The sequence below is a fragment of the Cyberlindnera jadinii genome, assembly GCF_001661405.1.
Source record: "Cyberlindnera jadinii NRRL Y-1542 unplaced genomic scaffold CYBJAscaffold_3, whole genome shotgun sequence".
NCBI lineage: Eukaryota > Fungi > Ascomycota > Saccharomycetes > Phaffomycetales > Wickerhamomycetaceae > Williopsis > Williopsis jadinii.
Window position 1 is genome coordinate 19,844 of NW_017963654.1, and position 17,501 is coordinate 37,344.

Here is a 17,501-nt window from a genome sequence, read left to right on the forward strand (position 1 = left end):
AACACGAGGGGAGGAAATGAGGCGGAAGGAACAAAAGGCTTTGTCCCAGAGACTACAAGATGGTTAATTTTGCACGTGTGTATGTTTTGTTTTATGATCTCTTTCATCACTAGATTGTTTTCCCTATGGAGTGTGTGGGTGTGTGCTTATCATCCATGTGATAGGGATGTTTTATTGGTTGGTAATGTTGCTAGGATCTTCAAGGAACTGGTTCTCTATAGTTGTGTTTCCGCATATATAAACTGTACTCTAGTTAAAATCTGTATTACTTATATACTAATGTTCAATTGAAGAGGTAGATGAGTAAATGATTTCGAATCAAAACTTTTTCAAATCAACACCACCAACAGCCCAGATTTCGTTCTCATCTTCAATCCGGTCGCTGAAGACTGTTTCAGCATCACCACCGGCCTCAATTCTCTCACGTTCAACACCAGCTAATCTGGCACCAACACGTTTGGCATAGTCACCAATGGATCTCGCTTGAATGACAGTACCAGTAACAGTGGTTAAGGAACCCCTAGTGTTGACATCGGCAAACCATTTTTGGAATTCAGACATTTCAACGTCTTCAACCAATCCAAACAGCGAAAGGAATGCCTTCTCTGCAGCAAGTTTGATAGGAATGATCACATCACGGACACAAGCGAAAACACTGGCACCCAGCACATCCCAATGAGCTTTCAGGAGCGCACCCTTTGTTCTTGCAACGGTTCTTATCACTACAAGTGACAAACGACGTGTATCGAGAGAGCTACTCACAGGCTTCAAAGTCGTCAATGCCAATTCATTCACCAAATCCGAGACCAGTGGGAATGGCAGTTCAAATGGCACTTCAACAGTTGGCTTTTGGCCTGGAGATGAGGTTTCACCGTGTAAGAGGAAAATCTTACCAATGGCAACAACGGCATTGTCACTGATGTATGGAACAGGGGAATTGGCAGCTGATGTCAATACCTCGGTGACAGCAGAGAGTAGACCACTCTCGAAGATGTGGTTTGGTGCATCCTTCAAGAACGCGTTCAACGTCAAGATCGAGAACTTTGAAGAATCATCACTCAAAGCGTTATCTAAAACCTTGGTCTTCAAAATTTGAACAGCCTCATCTGGAGTCAAAATACGGGCTAATGAACCGACTAATCTAGCATATGCAACAGCTAGTTTATCATCCGCTTCCAACATCTCAGATTCAACAAGATCCAATATACTCGTTTTCGAACTTTCACTCATCTTTTCACCAGCCTTAGCAATGACCTCCAGTAACGCCTTCAACATGGCAGTCTTAACACCGGATGTCTCAGCATTCTTGGAGCCAAGGACAAGTTCAGAAACCAGAGGATCAATTCTTGGTTGGTACTCAATAAGTGTTCCAAGAGCCTTAGCAGCTCTTAAACGTAGAGTCTCATTGGAGGCATCCGAAAGTGACTTGACAAATGTTCTCTGCAATTGAGGAATGAATGGACGCAAGAATTGCGGAATCTTTCCAAAGATCATATCAAGAGCGTACAAGATAGCAGCCTTAACATCAGATGGATACTTCTCTCCAATAACTCTGATTAATGGACCAGTAATGACGGTAACCAACGATTTCAGCTGTGCTGCAGGGGTCTTGGAAATAACATCTGCAATTGCGAGAGCACCTGCTTCTCTTTCTCCACTTGTACCATACATCAAACCATGAAGGAAGACTGGCAAGATGGAGTTCACACCCTTTGGAAGGGTGAAACCATAAAGATCTGTGCCTGAAACACCAGTAATTTGCAAAGCTTCCTTAGCAGGTTTGACAAGTCTTTCAAGAGTATCTTTTGGTTGTTGCTTAACAACAGCTGTCAGTGCAATAATATCAGCCTTGACAACATCAGGATCCTTGTCATCCAGCGATAAAATACACTGGGTCACAATGTCCTGAGTGTATATGCTGTAATCCAATTTGGTTTCTGTAAAGAATGGTCCGAAACGTTCATAAACGACAGCACGTTTTTTAGAATCATCACCCTTGATAACCGACATCAACTGTTGTAATAGTGGGTGTAATCCTTCCTCATCAGAAACAGACAGAACCACCTTGTCAAATGAGCTCTTCAATTCCTGTTCAGTTTCTGAGTCAAGGTCATCACGTATCAACTCAGAAATCAAGGTACCGATAACTGCACTCAAACGCTTATACAAAGCCTTACCAGCAACTTCGGCAAATGATCCGAGAGCACGAGCTCTGAAAGAGTCGATTGGTGACTCCAACAAGGTTGGGATAAGAATTGGGAAAATGACATCTGATTTAGTAGTCATGATTTCTTGAAGTGCAGCAAGAGCATTCTCGGAGTCTGGAGACTGCAACATATTGAGCAAGAATGGGATAATATTGTCCACAGCTGACTTACCAACACGATCCTGGTAGTTGTCAAATGCAGCAGCAGCAGCCTCACGAACAGATGGAGAAGAATCAACCAATGTCGATCTGATAATGTCAACGAAAATGTCTTCGTGTTCTTGTAAAGTGTCGTCAGACGATGATTCGATAAGCTCACGAATAGCAACGCAAATACCACCTTTGGCATCCGAGTCGCTTGTTGAAAGTGAATCCTGTAATGTTGGCAACAGTTGTGACATTGCATTACCACCAACACGACGCACCAGCTCACCAAGAGTTTGGGCAGCGATACTACGCTGTGCTTCATCTGGGTTAGCAAGACGGCGAATGATAATACTGGTGAGAGATGGCAAAATTTCCTTGATGGTACGTGGTGTGTTAGCAACAAGTGCCTTCCAGATGTCGATGGCTGCGTTACGTACAACAACAGCTGTATCAGAACGGCAGATAAACAACAAGGACAAGACTCTATCACGACGTTCAGGACCAAGCGAATCAACAAGCTGCTTACTGACAGTACCAGACTGTTCATTGTCGTCTTCAGAGAGTTCCATTTTACCACTGATACCAGTGATTTGGAACAACAGGTCACCTGTAAGTTCAACAGAAGAGAGACGAATACGGTAGTTGACATCAAGCAAACCGGCTTCAAGTTCTGGCAGAAGCAAATCAACAGCCTTGGAAGCGTAGTTCTTAACAATCAGTCTACCTGCCTTCAGTGCAGTACCACGGATAGACTCATCGGTATCAGCAAGACCATTCAAAATGGCAGGGATAATTTGGCTAATATAAGGAGCAAACTGTGAACCAAAACACACAGGAAGGAAAAGCAACAATGGTAAGAAACCTTCACGAACAGATGCACGGGAGGAAGTAGCACCAGAGAGAATAGTTGGCAGTAACTCATCCAGCTTACGAAGACCAATACCGCAGATAACTTCAGCAAGAGCCTGTGCAGAACCAAGACGGTCACCGGCTTTACTTTCATCATATAAAGTATCGAGCAAGCGTGGGATAAGTTCTGGGAATTGATCTTCACCCAGCTTCTCAACAAGAGCACCAAGTGCTCTTGCAGCTGTAGCCCTGGTATTTGGAACAGGATCAACCATCGCAGTTTCCAATTCAGCAACAAGTTGATGTAAGTATTGAATGAGATCTCTGGTATCAACTAAGATTGCCATATTACCGACAATCTGACAGGATTTCCTCTTAGTATTGGCCGATCTATCATGCATACCTCTGTGGATCACATGAATAATCAAAGCCAAAGATGGTCCATCGATGTAGTGTACAAATTGGGTCTGAATCAATGCATCCAAAGCTTCTTCGGTATGTTTTGCTGGGTCACCGATGGCCTTGATCAATATTGGAACCAATGCTTGAATTTCAGGATTACGGATAACCTCACCAAATCTCTTCAAAGCCTGGTCAGCTGCCTTTCTAACCTCCTTATGAGAGTCATTTAGTACACCAACAATTTCAGGAACAATGGTAGACAGAGAAGCAGACAATTGAGCAGGGTCTAAGTAAGCCATCGAACCTAGGAGCTCAACAGAACCTTTCTTTGATCTCCAAGAAATATCGTCAAGGTTTTCAATTGCCAACGGGATCAGCTTTTTAACACCATAAGATGTGGTGTTTTGCATAATGACCTTAGATGCCTCTGCAGTGGCATCACGAACCTCAGGAACAGCATCACCCAATGACTTCAAGACAATAGGAAGCGTTTCGATAACGTATGGCTCAAAGAACTTGGCAAGACATCTTGAAAGACACTCAAACAAAATGGATGCACTTTCACGACGCTTTTGGTCTTTCTTATCTTCGGCAGCATCGCTCAAGTTACGAATAATGTCAAATTCGGAGAGGGAAGCAAGACCGTAACCTTTACAAAGACCTGCAATTCCGTAAGCGAGACCACGTTTACGGGACAAGCTCTGTGCTTTGAAAAGTTCATCGAAGAGTGTTTGAAGATAAGCTGAAACTTCATTCTTGAAGAGAGGAACCAATGGAGAAATTACCTCGGCAATAGCCCGTTGAACTCTCTCAGATGGAGCCACAAGGGTCTTGAGCAGTCTGTCAACAATCGTACTGACACGAGGATCAGATGCACTCAAGTGTCTACCAAGAGAACCGTAAAGAACCACAACGTTCTCTCTGACAGTTTCCTCTGTTTTATCAGTGTCCTTTGAAGGAGCTAATGCAGCTTCGAACACTGGCACCAAAGCTTCAACGCTCTCTGCTCCATGAGAGTCAATTACAGCAATTGCTGCTTCCTTGAACTCTTCTGCCACTGCTGCTTCCTTGTCACCAAGAGCCTTTTCTTTGATCAAGAATTCAATGAGTTTAGTAACAACTTGTTCGTTATCAAAGAGAGGAGCCAAATATTTCAGAGTGATTGCAATGGTACTACGAGGTTCCCATGGATCTCTTTGGTCTTGAGAGCTTTTAATCACTAAGCCAAAACGATCCAAGATAGGCTCTGGTGGACGTGCCTTCTCTGAGTAAAGATTCAAAAGGTCATTCAAGATTGGCAGGAAGTCCTCCCCCTTGGAACACACCGTTTGAATCGAATCAGAGAGCGTTCTAGCAACTGAAAGACGGATACCACTGTCGGCACTGTCAAGGAAAGAGCATAATGACTTCACTGATTCGATACTGACTTCGAATTCGTTCTCCTCCCATATGGTCAAAGCGATCTCAGCATTAGCTTCTTCATTATCATGGCATGCGATCCAAATTTGATCCGCATAATTGAGCTCTGAAAGATCAAATTCTTGATCCAAGGCTTCCAGAATAGTATTACGGACAAAACTCTCTGGTGATAACAAACCTTTGAAAAGAACAGCTAAATCTTCACCAGAAAAGTTGATCGAGATATGCTGACATAGAGTCATCAAACAATCTTTAGCAAGTTTCGATTTAGATGGAAGGGCCAAAAGTGAAAGAAGGACATTGACGACTTGCTCACGAGGAATTGCAGGATCTCTAAATAGCTCAGCATGTGTACTGATGATTTCTAGAACAAGCATCAACTGTTCTTCTTCTTTATCTTCCTCAACAAATTCACTCTTTAAGACGGGCTTTAGGGCATTCTTGATAGCAACTGCCTTACCATCTTCAAGGACCTTAGACAACAAAGGCAATGTGTAGGTCAAAGTGATGAAATCGAAAGGTTGTTGAACGGACAAAAATTTAATTCTGAAAAGGAGTCTTGAGATGAGGTCCAGAATATCCTCTTGCTCAAATCTTTCTTCCAGTGATCCGATGTGATTGATTCTCAAGGTTGCCACACCAACAAAATACTTCAACTGACCAAGTTTCGAGGAAATCACATTAGAAAGGGCGAGAAATGAGTTAGTCAACATTGATCCGACAAGATTCTCAGAGACAGAGTAGGCTAAAACTCCAAGCAAGCCATTAACGGCAGCAGCAACCCAGTGTTTTTTACCATTGTCGATAAAATCACCAGTCTTCGAGAGTGCATCAATGATTGAACATGAGCGGTCTAATTGATTGTAGATCTTGTTCACATGGCGTCTGATTTCGGACTCTTTTTCTAATTGAGCATTGACCAAGGCTTGCTCTTCCTTAGTATACTTCTTAGTGGCAGTGCTCTTTTTTGCTATATCCTTTCTAACGCTTTCTTCCCACTTGCGAGTGGCATAATCTTTGGAGTTCTTGTCCTCGACGGTTTTCTTCCTACCTTCAAGAACATTAACAACAAGCTCTCCCTCTGAAGCTCTGAAGATTTCGACATCCTGGGAAGTCAAATCTTTCAAAAGATCAGTAGAAAGATCATTCTCAATCAGCTTCTGCACTAAGAGGCCAACTGCATTTGGATCTACAAATGCGAGCGTAGCAATAGATTCTGCAGCAGCATTGAACATTCCAGAATCGTGAGTAGCCTTTGTAGCATTCAGAAGAAGATCCGATATGTTTTCAAACAATTGGACATGAAAAGCCTTTGCAATATATCCCGGATCAACATCAGCAGCCAAAACAAGGGAAACCCAAGACGATTTGCTAAGGCTTTGGTGGTGAGCTGGAACAATAGCATCGCTCAGCTGAGAGAGCAGAACTTCTTCGTTCAAAGATTTATCACGGCTGGACAAGACAGAAAGAACTGTTGTCAAGCGACCATAAATCGGCTCAAGAATATTTTCATCTGCTGAACCTGCAAGAAGCTTCGACACACCAACAATCAAAGAGTCACCAACGAACTTTTGATTTTTGATATATGCATCTTGCAAAACATTCATGTTCAACTTTCTCACAGTAGAAGAAGAAGATTTTGCAATGGCGAAGGCAGAAAAGGCAACTCCAAAATCAGCGTTGGTATCAGTAATATCCTCAGCAACAGAGCCTAGTGCTTTGATGAACCATTCTTTCTCATTATCAGTAGTGAATTTACTGTAAACACGAGAGTTTAGCAAGATGGAGGGCTTTTTCTCATCATCCACGAAAACTTTAGTAACAAGATCCTTTGAGTCAACGTCAGTCTTGAAGATCTTGGACACCACGAGTGTCACATATGGTACCACAATAGCTTTGATATGAGTTGTTGGGTTGTTCAAGATCTCTGTAGATGCTGCGGACATTGTTGGGAAAACATTAATGATGAGTGCTCTAAGTGGCTCAGTAACCTCAGAGGTTTCAAGGCGAGAGCCTAGGTTAGAGTACCAGGATTTTCTGAGCTGCAATTTGGTGTCCTTTAGACCATTCAACACCGCAGTTTTCGATTCTTCACTAACATCCACATTGTGCACCAAAAGACCAACGAAATGTGCAAAGAAAGCATTCAGACCCGCATCAAGCGATGATTCGTTTTGATCCTTAGAAACCAGAGGAGTCAATGCAGAGATGATCTTGGCCGATGTCAACTCCGAACATGGAACAAGGGATATAACTTTATAGAAGAGAGTCTTGATATCAGCAGAAGAGATAGCTTTGAGGGATTTAGTCAGCTCATCAGAAAGTTTTGCCAATGTTTCATCAGAAGACTTGTAACGAACGATTACGACAAAATTGTTCAACGCGAGCGAACGAACATTCTCCTTGGACCCCTTTAGTGCTGAAATGATCTGAGTTAACAGCTTTGAGCCCACTAAGATCTCTGGAAGATCGACTGTTGACGATAGTGATCTAAATAGCTCCAATGATAAGGACCACGACACCTCAGAGGACCTGATGATAGCCTTCTCCAAAGATGGAACAATGGATGATTTCAGGACTTCACCAGAGACAAACTTTTCAAAAAAAGGAGCCATTGAGGGTAAATTTGCCACTGGAACTTTAGAACCGAGTACATCCTTTACAAATAGACCAATGATTGCAGTCTGGTCATTTGCAGAAAGGTCTCTTGACGCCAAAACGCCAAAGAGTGCAATGACAGGCTCAAGAGGCCCTTTGTATTCAGCAAGTACGGCGACAATTGATGAAATTTGCTCGTCACTCAATGCAGAAATAGAAGATCTTGCAATGTTTGTAATTGATTTCCGTACCCTTTGTTTGTGCTTGTCATCAGCATCGGTTTGCTGATGGTACAGAGAGTCGAAGATCTGCAATAGAGCGGTCACAACGTCGTTCAACACCTTGTCGAAAGAAGCTTCACGGGAGAACTTAACAACAATAGCAGTGATGTATGTTGTTAGCAGATGGAGATCTTCGAATGCAATGGATCTGTACTTCGAAGTGAATTTCACAATGGCCTTAACAACCAATGGCAGAGATTCTGGTTTCAGCTCTACGGACTTGATAAGCAGCGCGGTTGTCAAGGTCAGGCCGTTTGGGTCGGTCCAGTGTGTATAATGTCTCAGCAGCAACGCTTGAACACCATTGATAGACTCATCAGTGGCGCTGGAGGACAAGTATGCCTCCAGAGACTTCAACTTCTCATCTCTGGTCTTACGAGACGTAAAGAGAAGATCTCTCTCCAGGTTAGCAGAGTAATCTTTCCAATTTGACATCTGAGAGAGCTGTTAGTACGATATCGTAATAATGTGGATCATGGAGAACGCACCATGCAACAGAGAAGCAATGAGTCTCGATGGATTTTCGTATAACAACTTCACAACCGCTCAAAGAAGCACAGCTAATGTCCTCCAAAACAGCATTTTTTTTCCACCACCGGTCTCGATGCAGTATAAGCGGCGACTACCGTGTGTTTGTGCTTTATGCCCAGATCCACCGCGGAGGGAACGAAGCCTGAAAAATTTTGCAACGTTGAGACTTTCTTTCCTCTCCTTTTAACACTTCTAGAAGATCTTTACAACTATTACAGTCGATGATGATAGGTTATAGTTAAGTCATCCGTCGAAGTCTCTCAGCAGAAGCCACTCTTCATAGATAATTTTGTGGGGGTGTGGTGGATTGCCGGGCGCTGTGGATTGCATCGTGGCCTTTTCACCACCTTATAGCGATGCTTCTTTCACCTACTGAGGCTGTTTAAAGTGTCAAACAAAAACAAGTAATAATGGCAACGGTAATACGTGCAATTGACCTATGTAGTGCTCATTCTCATGTGCGTTTTTTCGTGCTTTTACCAGCCTCTCCAAGGGATCCACACGTCACAGACCTTATCATCAGCGTCGAGGATGTAGTAGGCATTGAAGGAATTGGCGGTGATGCAAGAATGGTTTGGTAGGATACGACACTTTGTGCCTATTGGGATTAACTGGGCGCCCTCCGGGGAACTTGGTCTCAAGATACCGTGTTCCTGCGACATGTGGTCGATGAACCAGTGGCCGTACTTTGGATCAGTCTCTACAACACCGAAGCCTGGATAATGACGCGCAACCTCTTTTGACATGGAGATGACGCCGGTGTTTGTGAGGAGTTCACCAACTGGGTCGTTTCTACCGGGGTACTGTGAAATGACAGTACCAACAACCTTAGCAGCGATATTTTGTATGCCGATGCACCCGGTAGAGACTTGTTGCAAATCGCAAAACAGGAAGTTACCAGCGTGGAACTCCAACTGCGATTTTAGGCTCTTTTGAATCGCAACGATACGATCATTGGTCTTTTGGAAAACGTGATGATCAAGCGAATGCGTTGTTGGGGTTGCACCAACGGACACGATCAGCTTGGATAGATCCGTAGAGGGACTAACCACCTCCAATTGGTCCAAACCTTTCTTGATGGTCTCGAGCTCCTCCACCAGTGCAGCTTCGGCCTCTTCAATGCTGTTAACGTTGTACGAGTGGCCAGAATGTACGTAGAACCCACGAAGTTCAACCTTTTCACACTCGCCAATCGCATTAATTACCTCTGTCAGATATGACGTATTTGCGATGCCGGCCCTGTTGGTACCAGCGTCGAGCTTAATCATCACGTTGATCGGATCGAAGGGAGCATCAGACTTAAACTCTTCGATGGTCCTAACATGATCAACGGAGTCGATAAGCACGGTGAACACTTCAACTTTGCCACTCAGAGCTATGATCTGGGCCAAACTCTCGCCTGTAACGTTTGGTAAGCCATAGACAATGTCGGTGACGATGTGTTGTCCCGTTCGATCTTGTTCGTCGACAACTGCCCATGCCTCCCGGAAAGTACTCACAACGATGCTTGAATGTTTGGGGGCTTGATAGTTTGCCAAGTTGTAACCAAGTTGAAGCATGGTCCCTTCAAATGTCTTGTGGGTCTTAACATGGGCTCTAAATTTGGCGCCAGTAGCGGATACACGTTGCAGCATTCGAGTGCAGTTGGCCTCCACAGTTGGCAGCGACACAACCAACGATGGTGTAGGAAGTGATTGCCATGGTTTCCCTTTGGTTTCAGATAGCAACAAGCCCCGTATGTCAGGCTGTGGAAAGGCGATGGAAGGGTTGATAAACGACATGCTCACCGAGAAAAAGGTGTACGTCTGTGAAAACAGATCCTGTGACTCTTTGTGTATGGTCCTAATAGCTTAAAAATAAGTTTGACTTTTTAATTGTGCAGCGAGCAAACGATCGTGGCTTTTGTAAAATTGGTTAAAGTTGACGAACCGTGTGAGTTTGAACCTCGGCGTTGCCTTGGTTAAGAAAATTCACCTACGAGTTACCACCTAGTGAAGAGCGCCGTTGCAGCTTATCTCCGCGATTTGTCACAGTGGCCTATCTATCAACCGAAACCTGGTATCATGTATAGAACTGATTGATGTATTACTTGGAAAGTTCTTACTTGCTGGGGCGGTCCACACACGGCGTTATAACTGATATCAGTCACATAGAGAGGGCGGTTTCAGAGCCAAAGTCACACTAGGCATCAGTAGAAAATGTTTATATCGAAACGATGTGGACGTCAATTGGATGATTGGTACAGACTAAAGTTATGATCTCGTAACCTTTCCCCCTGATCGTCCTTTTGCACAGCTGTAGCATTAAGTTAGAAGTGAGATATTCTGCATCACAAATAACTCTGTTTCATGCGGTGCAGTGATTTGAGCCAAAGTTTTGCTCCTGCAGAAGACCACATGCAATCTTGTTCCCATTGGTTAATCGTTCCAAAGTTAATTAGGAAGAAGTCTCGGACTATAGGCCAGCATTAAAAATATACGTACGTATATGTTGTTTTATGGGAATACTATGCATAGGAGACATCTTTGAAGACATGTGGATCATTTGACAGCACAATTTCTGACTAATAATTTGACATCATAGTAATATGAGGTAACCCCAGTGTTGCTGTGGTCACCCAATGGTTTGAAATCAAGCTTGGGACAGTCACAGAACATTAAAGACCCCCAATGGATATGTAAATAGATGTGCAAACGGTAACCTTTTTAAATGCGCACATTAACCTATGTGCTGATTCAGATTCCAGCCACTAATCACGACCTTTACTGCTTATATGTATTTCCACGTATCATGTGTACTTGAAAGGATGTTTGCATGTCACCAAGAATTTTTTTAGCTTTGATCTGGATGTGTGCTCAATTAATCACTACCAAAGACCAACATCAAAAAGGTGAGGGCTCTAGATTCTAGAATTGGAACTTCTGTTTGCCTGGAATGCAGACCAAAGATCATTCGGTAATTGCCGCTTACAAATTTAGACATCTAACAGGCATCTGCCATACACCACTGGCTATGTATAAGTGCTTGCAGTTTTTGAGATTAAGAGCGTCAGAGAAAATTGCCGATATTGCAACTTCTAATTCTGCAGAAGATACCATTTTCAGACGCAATGATCGTATATTGGGCAGTCAGTTTCTGTTTTCTTTTACCTTGGTCTGGCAATAACATGGTTGTATACTTTGGGGTAGAAGACGTTGGCGTTCATTATTGTACTACACCTATTCCTGAACTACGTGGGCACCGGAGTCCTGCCAAACCATATGGGTGATATACACTCAAAACCATAACACAAGACGCCAACCAGGCTACATATGCAATACAGCACAGGCGCTATGTTAATGCACTGCTTTTACGGGTCACGTATATATCGTATAGAATGGTACCTCCTTGAGCTTTCGTTTAACAAATGGCCCAGTGAGCGTCGGCGAAGCGTCCATACCACAGAATGTTACATGTTTTCAAAGCAGGTCATTGACTGGCATTGGATATTCAGCAGGTCAAGAACACCGACACAGACCGAATCGCTGGTTGGTCGATATCTTCCAAGCCATGTCAACCCAATCTTCTTCAAAGAATGTCGATACGGGTTTCCTAGGACTGTTTGACAAAACACTTATCGACTGTAATGCCGTAGATGTATGGATGGCTTATTTCTTTTTCTCCTACTTTGGTGCGAAAAATATCCCTTCCCCATGCACTTCCATCAACTTTTCGATTATCATGCCTCGTCATAGACCATTATTTGTACGGATATGCAAGGAAGCTGCATGTGCTGGCTAGATAGTGTGCTCTTCGGGGTTCAACTCGTAATCTTTCAATTATGCTGATATCACAATATGTTTTATACTACCAATGGGATCTTGTGTAGTACGTTACTTAGCTCGGGGTGTGCCAGTCTAACTTGATATAATGACAATAAGATGAATCTTAAAACAGTATAGTATAGAAAATATAAGAGAAGATCGGTCCTCTTTAGGAGTCAAAGGGAAGGAAATATAGTGGTCAAAGGTTTTCCCTTTTAAACCAAAGGAGAGGACACCCGAATTCTGAGAATTCGTGTGATGTGTTCTTTTCGGGTGTGAAAAGAGGTAACGACTGTTTAGTTTAACAGTACATTACTGTAGGTGTGAAATACCGATAATTCCAGAGTTCTAATCCGAAGGTCGAATATCACAATAGTTACCGTATTATCATGCTGGTCCAAATTACCACAGGGTTTCTGCCTATCATTACATCTTCGGGCCAGCTTGTGACAAGATAAAGCTTACGAATTACAACCAAACTTCAGGATTGAAAGAGTAGCTTATTGTATGTTTACCCCATAGAACAGACGACTTACATAGTTATACTCACTCATTTATGTATAGGTTAGCCTTCTGTTTGAGATCTAGTTTCATGCAGTGAATAAGCACCCAAATCTTGGCCCATCGCACAGACAACCATTTTAAATTATTGCTCAGCACAATCATGTTGTAGGTGATCTAAATCGAAACTTTGTTGTTGCAAATTTAGACACACACAAATCGTCTTTCAGGTACAATGGTGATAGTTTCCCTCCCGAGAACATGAAGCGTTTGATTATAGGACTAGGAAGTGTTCACGTAGTTCTTTACAAGCATAGCATATCATATTCGCCATCCATTCATTAGCCTGGGTTCACAAACCTCTGTGAGATGCACTTCAGCTGTAAGTTGTCAGTGTAAAATGCCAAGATATTACAAAACCTGAAAATGCATTGTGTAGGAATCCGAACAGAATTTTGGGTTATCGGCTAATTGAACTCATATCGTGGAGAACCTTGACGCAGGTCAACGATGCCCATTCTTGTCTCCCTAAAATTTAGCTTCCACGAAACCAACGACAACTCACTTTATTTCAATGTCTAGTTTGATTTTGCTTGAGCGTCCAAAAGTCAGAAAGTTTTTTCAATGTTAGGGGCTTACTTCATTTCAGCACGACCCAGGAAACGGAGGACATTTCTTACGTCACACAAGAGCAAAATCAATAGACTCACAGAAGTTTACGCATTTCACAAAAAGCCCTTTTTAATTTCCACATGGGAATGGGTACCTCAACTGCACAACATGATGCTTGAAAACAGATAAAGCTTAGACAATCCTCGCACTCAGACTGATATAACTTGATGCCACAACCAACATATCCCACTTGCATGTAACCTCTACCACACAAGAAGTTGTTGGCATTCTCTGATCATATAGACGCAGATAAGAAAAGAAGTAATACGAAAACATAGAAGAGAGGATGATCTGAACAATCTGTTTTCTGGTATGCCTAGTATTACATTGCTCTTGTACATGGTTGCAACAAGCAGCATTTTTTCATTACAGAACTTGGTCCAAAAGTGCATGCATGCGCCCACATACCATTTCTGCAATTGAACTTAAGGCAATAGCTGTTGCCGTAGTAATGTTTTTGCAGAACTAATTACCTGGATTGTTGTTTGATTGAATCTCATTTTAATACTTAGCGGCGGTTCTAAAAGATCCAAGGGTGGCAAAGTCAGCTAGTGAGTTCTATATTAAGGGATGTAAATATCACTTGTGTTCTGCCAAGCAACGGCGTTCTGAGAATGAAGCGCACCTTCTTGGTTTTGGACCACTCTGTGCAAACTTCAGATATGTCGTGAACTTTTTTGAATTATAGTTAAGATTAGTGGGCTCCCTCAAGCTCACACATGATATGAGAAGTAGTCCAATAACAACCTGACTTTAATACAACCCGAAATGTCAGCTGTTGACCAATAACTGTCGCTCTGAAACCCATAATGTGAAACTGCATCATTAATGGCGTCATCAGGGTATAGTGAATTTTGCATCTTGATAGTCAAACTGCAAGAGAATTGTACTCCGAAGTCTGATACTAGCTTCTCCAGGATACTGTACACCATAGTTATTCCGTACGAGAAGTTAAGTACTAGGCTCATGAGGCGATAAGCAGATCCTTGCATGTACATACTACAGGTACCCAATCCACAAGCAATCCCATGGTCCAAATTAGCACCATCACCAGGACAAAGAGTACCCCCAAACGCAATGTTTATCAGTTATGTGTTTACCAAGAAAAGATGAACGGAAAACCTTGAGATGCTGTATCTGATTCGGCGATTACTGGGACAATCAGAGAGAAAAATTTGCCACGGCCTACAAATCCACTTCCCTGTGACCGCTTCATAATATGACATGCACTATATATGGATCTTTCTTTGGTTAGAAGGAAATAAGGTTCAACAGTAATGTGCCTGTAATGCTCGGTAAAAGTTACAACTGAGAATTAAATCAGGCAGTAGCCAAAAGCTTCGCAAACAACTATACCAAAAAATAAAAATAAAACATATCGAGAAGAATGCACATATTTTTCTCGCTGTTTCAACCACCACAGCTTTTCATTTCCTGATGCTTGCGTATATATACGATGACTTGGGGGAACCTTCTTAATTCGGTCCAATACTTGATGCACAGGTACTGCAGATATGCGTCCTGTCTGCATGGCCCTAAACAACAAAAAAGTAAGGCAAAAGAAATGCACACTATTAAGGTAGATCCAGAACGATCAACATTGTACTTTCAACTTCAAAATTCCAAGTGCCAAATAACAAGAAGTCAACAAAGATAATACAGCAAAGCTTTTTGTGGACTCTCTTAGCCCGCTGGAGTTTCCCAGAACAAATTTGCCCCACAAATCCCCGCCTCAACATACGAATTTGTAACCTTTTGAATAAAGTCATAGGATCATTACATAGACGCACGAGCTGGGCGCTTTGAAAGAGATGTCATCAGCGGCTAATGGTGTTTATAAAGCCCCCAAAATACCCACAGAAATTCAAACTGGATTTCTTCAGTTTCCATTTCACTTTCAAATCTTGGGAATTTCCTATTTCCATTTCACACTGTTGGCGTCAATCCTTCGTCCTTACTTAGCACAGGTGCTGTTAATATTTGTTACAAAAAGTTGGTACTGTTACTATCATAGAGGCTGTTCTTCCATTTAACTCTCTGAAGAAGGATACAAAGAACGATATACTATAAACAACGAGGCACGGCGGTTAAAATGGGTTCAAAGGCGCCATTGTTTACAGTTGTGGAGGACATTGAAGGGAACTTGGAGCGTTTGCAGGAGTTTGAAAAGGGCACAGAGTTGGACCCAGAGTTGGACCCAGGGTACAATGCTGCTGATCTGCTGCCAACTACTTTCAGCTCAAGTGAGGACTCAGAAATGGATTCTGATTGTGATGCTGATGCGGAACTGGATCTGTTGGAAGATGATGACAATACAGCAAATGAAACTTTGGAAGCCGTCCCTGCTGGTGAAGAGAAGTCAGAAGACGTATGCTCATTCCGTGGGCGTCCAAGTTCCTGCGTCTTTGTTGCAAGTCTTGCAGCTGCGTTGTCAGATGATGAGCTATCGGCTTCAGTTACTAAGCATTTCGAAAAGGTATGTTGATTTGGTTGCTTATCTTTGCAGTCCAAGAAAGTGTTACTAACAGAAATTCAGTGGGGTACCTTGGCTTTGATAAAGGTTCTTCGGGATCCATCCAACAGGCCATATGCATTTGTTCAATACACTAATGATGCAGATGCAAAAAGAGCACTCAAAGAGGCACAACATACAATACTTAACGGTAGAACAATCCGCTGTGAGCCGGCAAAAGTTAATCGTACATTGTACATTGCTACTTCCAACGACACTGAAATCAGCTCCAAAGAGGTGATGGATATGCTTGGAAAGTACGGCGAGATTGAACAAGTTATAGGTGATAATGACTCAAACTACAAAAAATCCAACTTTAATAGAGCTTGGTTTTGTCAGTTTGCATATAGAGATGATGCTATTAGAGCTTATGCAAACCTCAGATTGAGCCCAAACTGGATCGTCGAATGGGCCCAGAATATTGAACATCCTTCTGATGGACAAGGTGAGCCTTCTGTTGAGATTGACAAGTGTTCCATCTTTGTTGGCCAGTTGGATGGGAAGGTTACCAAAGAGTTATTGGCTGAAAGATTCTCGAATCATGGCAAGGTTGCCGATATTGTTCTTGTTTTGAGAGCTGGCAACAATTTTGCATTTATCAGGTTTGAAACAGAGCAAGCTGCTGCTGCTGCAGTTGAGAGAGAGAACCATGCAGTTTTCATGGATAAGACTATGCATGTCCAATATCGTGAGCTTCACCACAAAAAGTCCCGCTTCTCTTCCCAGTCTACGAGATTGAATTTAGCACCTCCTCCTGTAAACTTGCCTGTCAGAAGATCCAGTACAGGTTCCGGATACTTCAAAGGTCCAATGGGACACTTTACACACATGGGAGGCTCTGGATATCATCGTTCATACTCAACCTCATCATTTGGATCGAAGGGAAAGTTTTCTGGTAGCCGTTCTCTATCACTCGCAGGAGAGAGAACATCTCATACTCCAAAATTCTTTGCAGGTGCACCACCTTTTGAGCCAGAGTTTGCAGGTCGTATGTATGCCACCTCTGCAAAGTTTGATGATAACTCATACTCATCAACTGAAAAGCATACACCAGTATCATCACCAAGCAATCAAACAATGAACTCCTCTTCGCATGGAGAGGCAAAATCAGTGTTCACAGCTACTTCAATTTCAGGTACTTCTGAGAATCCAGACCATTCAAGCACAAACTATGCACCAAAGCATCCTCACAGAAGAAGTATGTCACATATGATCCCATCGCCAAGTTCTGCACATATGGTTCCTCCTCCATACTATTACTACGCGTATCCTGAAGATTGCATGATGCAACAATACGATGGAAAGTTACAGTCGTACGTTCCGTATGTCCCTTTCCCATACTATCCAGAGAGCAGCTTTGTAGGGTACCCACCCCAAGCTCCAACAGGTCTGCTTCCTGGAATGATTCCACCAGGACCACCATACATGTATTATGGAATTCCTCCAGTTGTTCCTAATGCGGGCGATGATCATGGAAAAACACAACCATTGGAAACTCCCGCCCTTTCTAGCTCAAAACACGAAGAAGAACTCGATTATTGAACTTATAATTTTCTTCTTTGAAGCAGAAATGATTGCTA

At 42.7% G+C, this 17,501-nt stretch overlaps 3 protein-coding genes across 3 annotated transcripts; 1 reads left to right on the forward strand and 2 right to left on the reverse strand.

Annotated features, from left to right (window-relative positions):
- Window positions 1-169: 169 nt before the first annotated feature.
- On the reverse strand, window positions 170-8,651 carry GCN1 (Gcn1p). The gene is made up of 3 exons (XM_020217799.1): window positions 8,391-8,651; window positions 2,791-8,337; window positions 170-2,727 (listed from the first exon to the last, which is right to left on the reverse strand). The coding sequence occupies exons 1-3, from the start codon at window positions 8,391-8,393 to the stop codon at window positions 319-321; spliced, it is 7,959 nt and encodes a 2,652-aa protein (XP_020071619.1). The 5' UTR covers window positions 8,394-8,651; the 3' UTR covers window positions 170-318.
- A 258-nt stretch (window positions 8,652-8,909) lies between these two features.
- DSD1 (D-serine ammonia-lyase DSD1) lies at window positions 8,910-10,956 on the reverse strand (the record flags this gene model as incomplete). The annotated part of the gene is made up of 2 exons (XM_020216813.1): window positions 8,910-10,141; window positions 10,917-10,956. 2 exons carry the CDS (start codon window positions 10,954-10,956, stop codon window positions 8,910-8,912), a joined length of 1,272 nt encoding a protein of 423 aa, XP_020071620.1.
- Window positions 10,957-15,501: 4,545 nt separating this feature from the next.
- RIM4 (Rim4p) lies at window positions 15,502-17,463 on the forward strand (the record flags this gene model as incomplete). The annotated part of the gene is made up of 2 exons (XM_020216238.1): window positions 15,502-15,885; window positions 15,946-17,463. 2 exons carry the CDS (start codon window positions 15,502-15,504, stop codon window positions 17,461-17,463), a joined length of 1,902 nt encoding a protein of 633 aa, XP_020071621.1.
- Window positions 17,464-17,501: the final 38 nt, after the last annotated feature.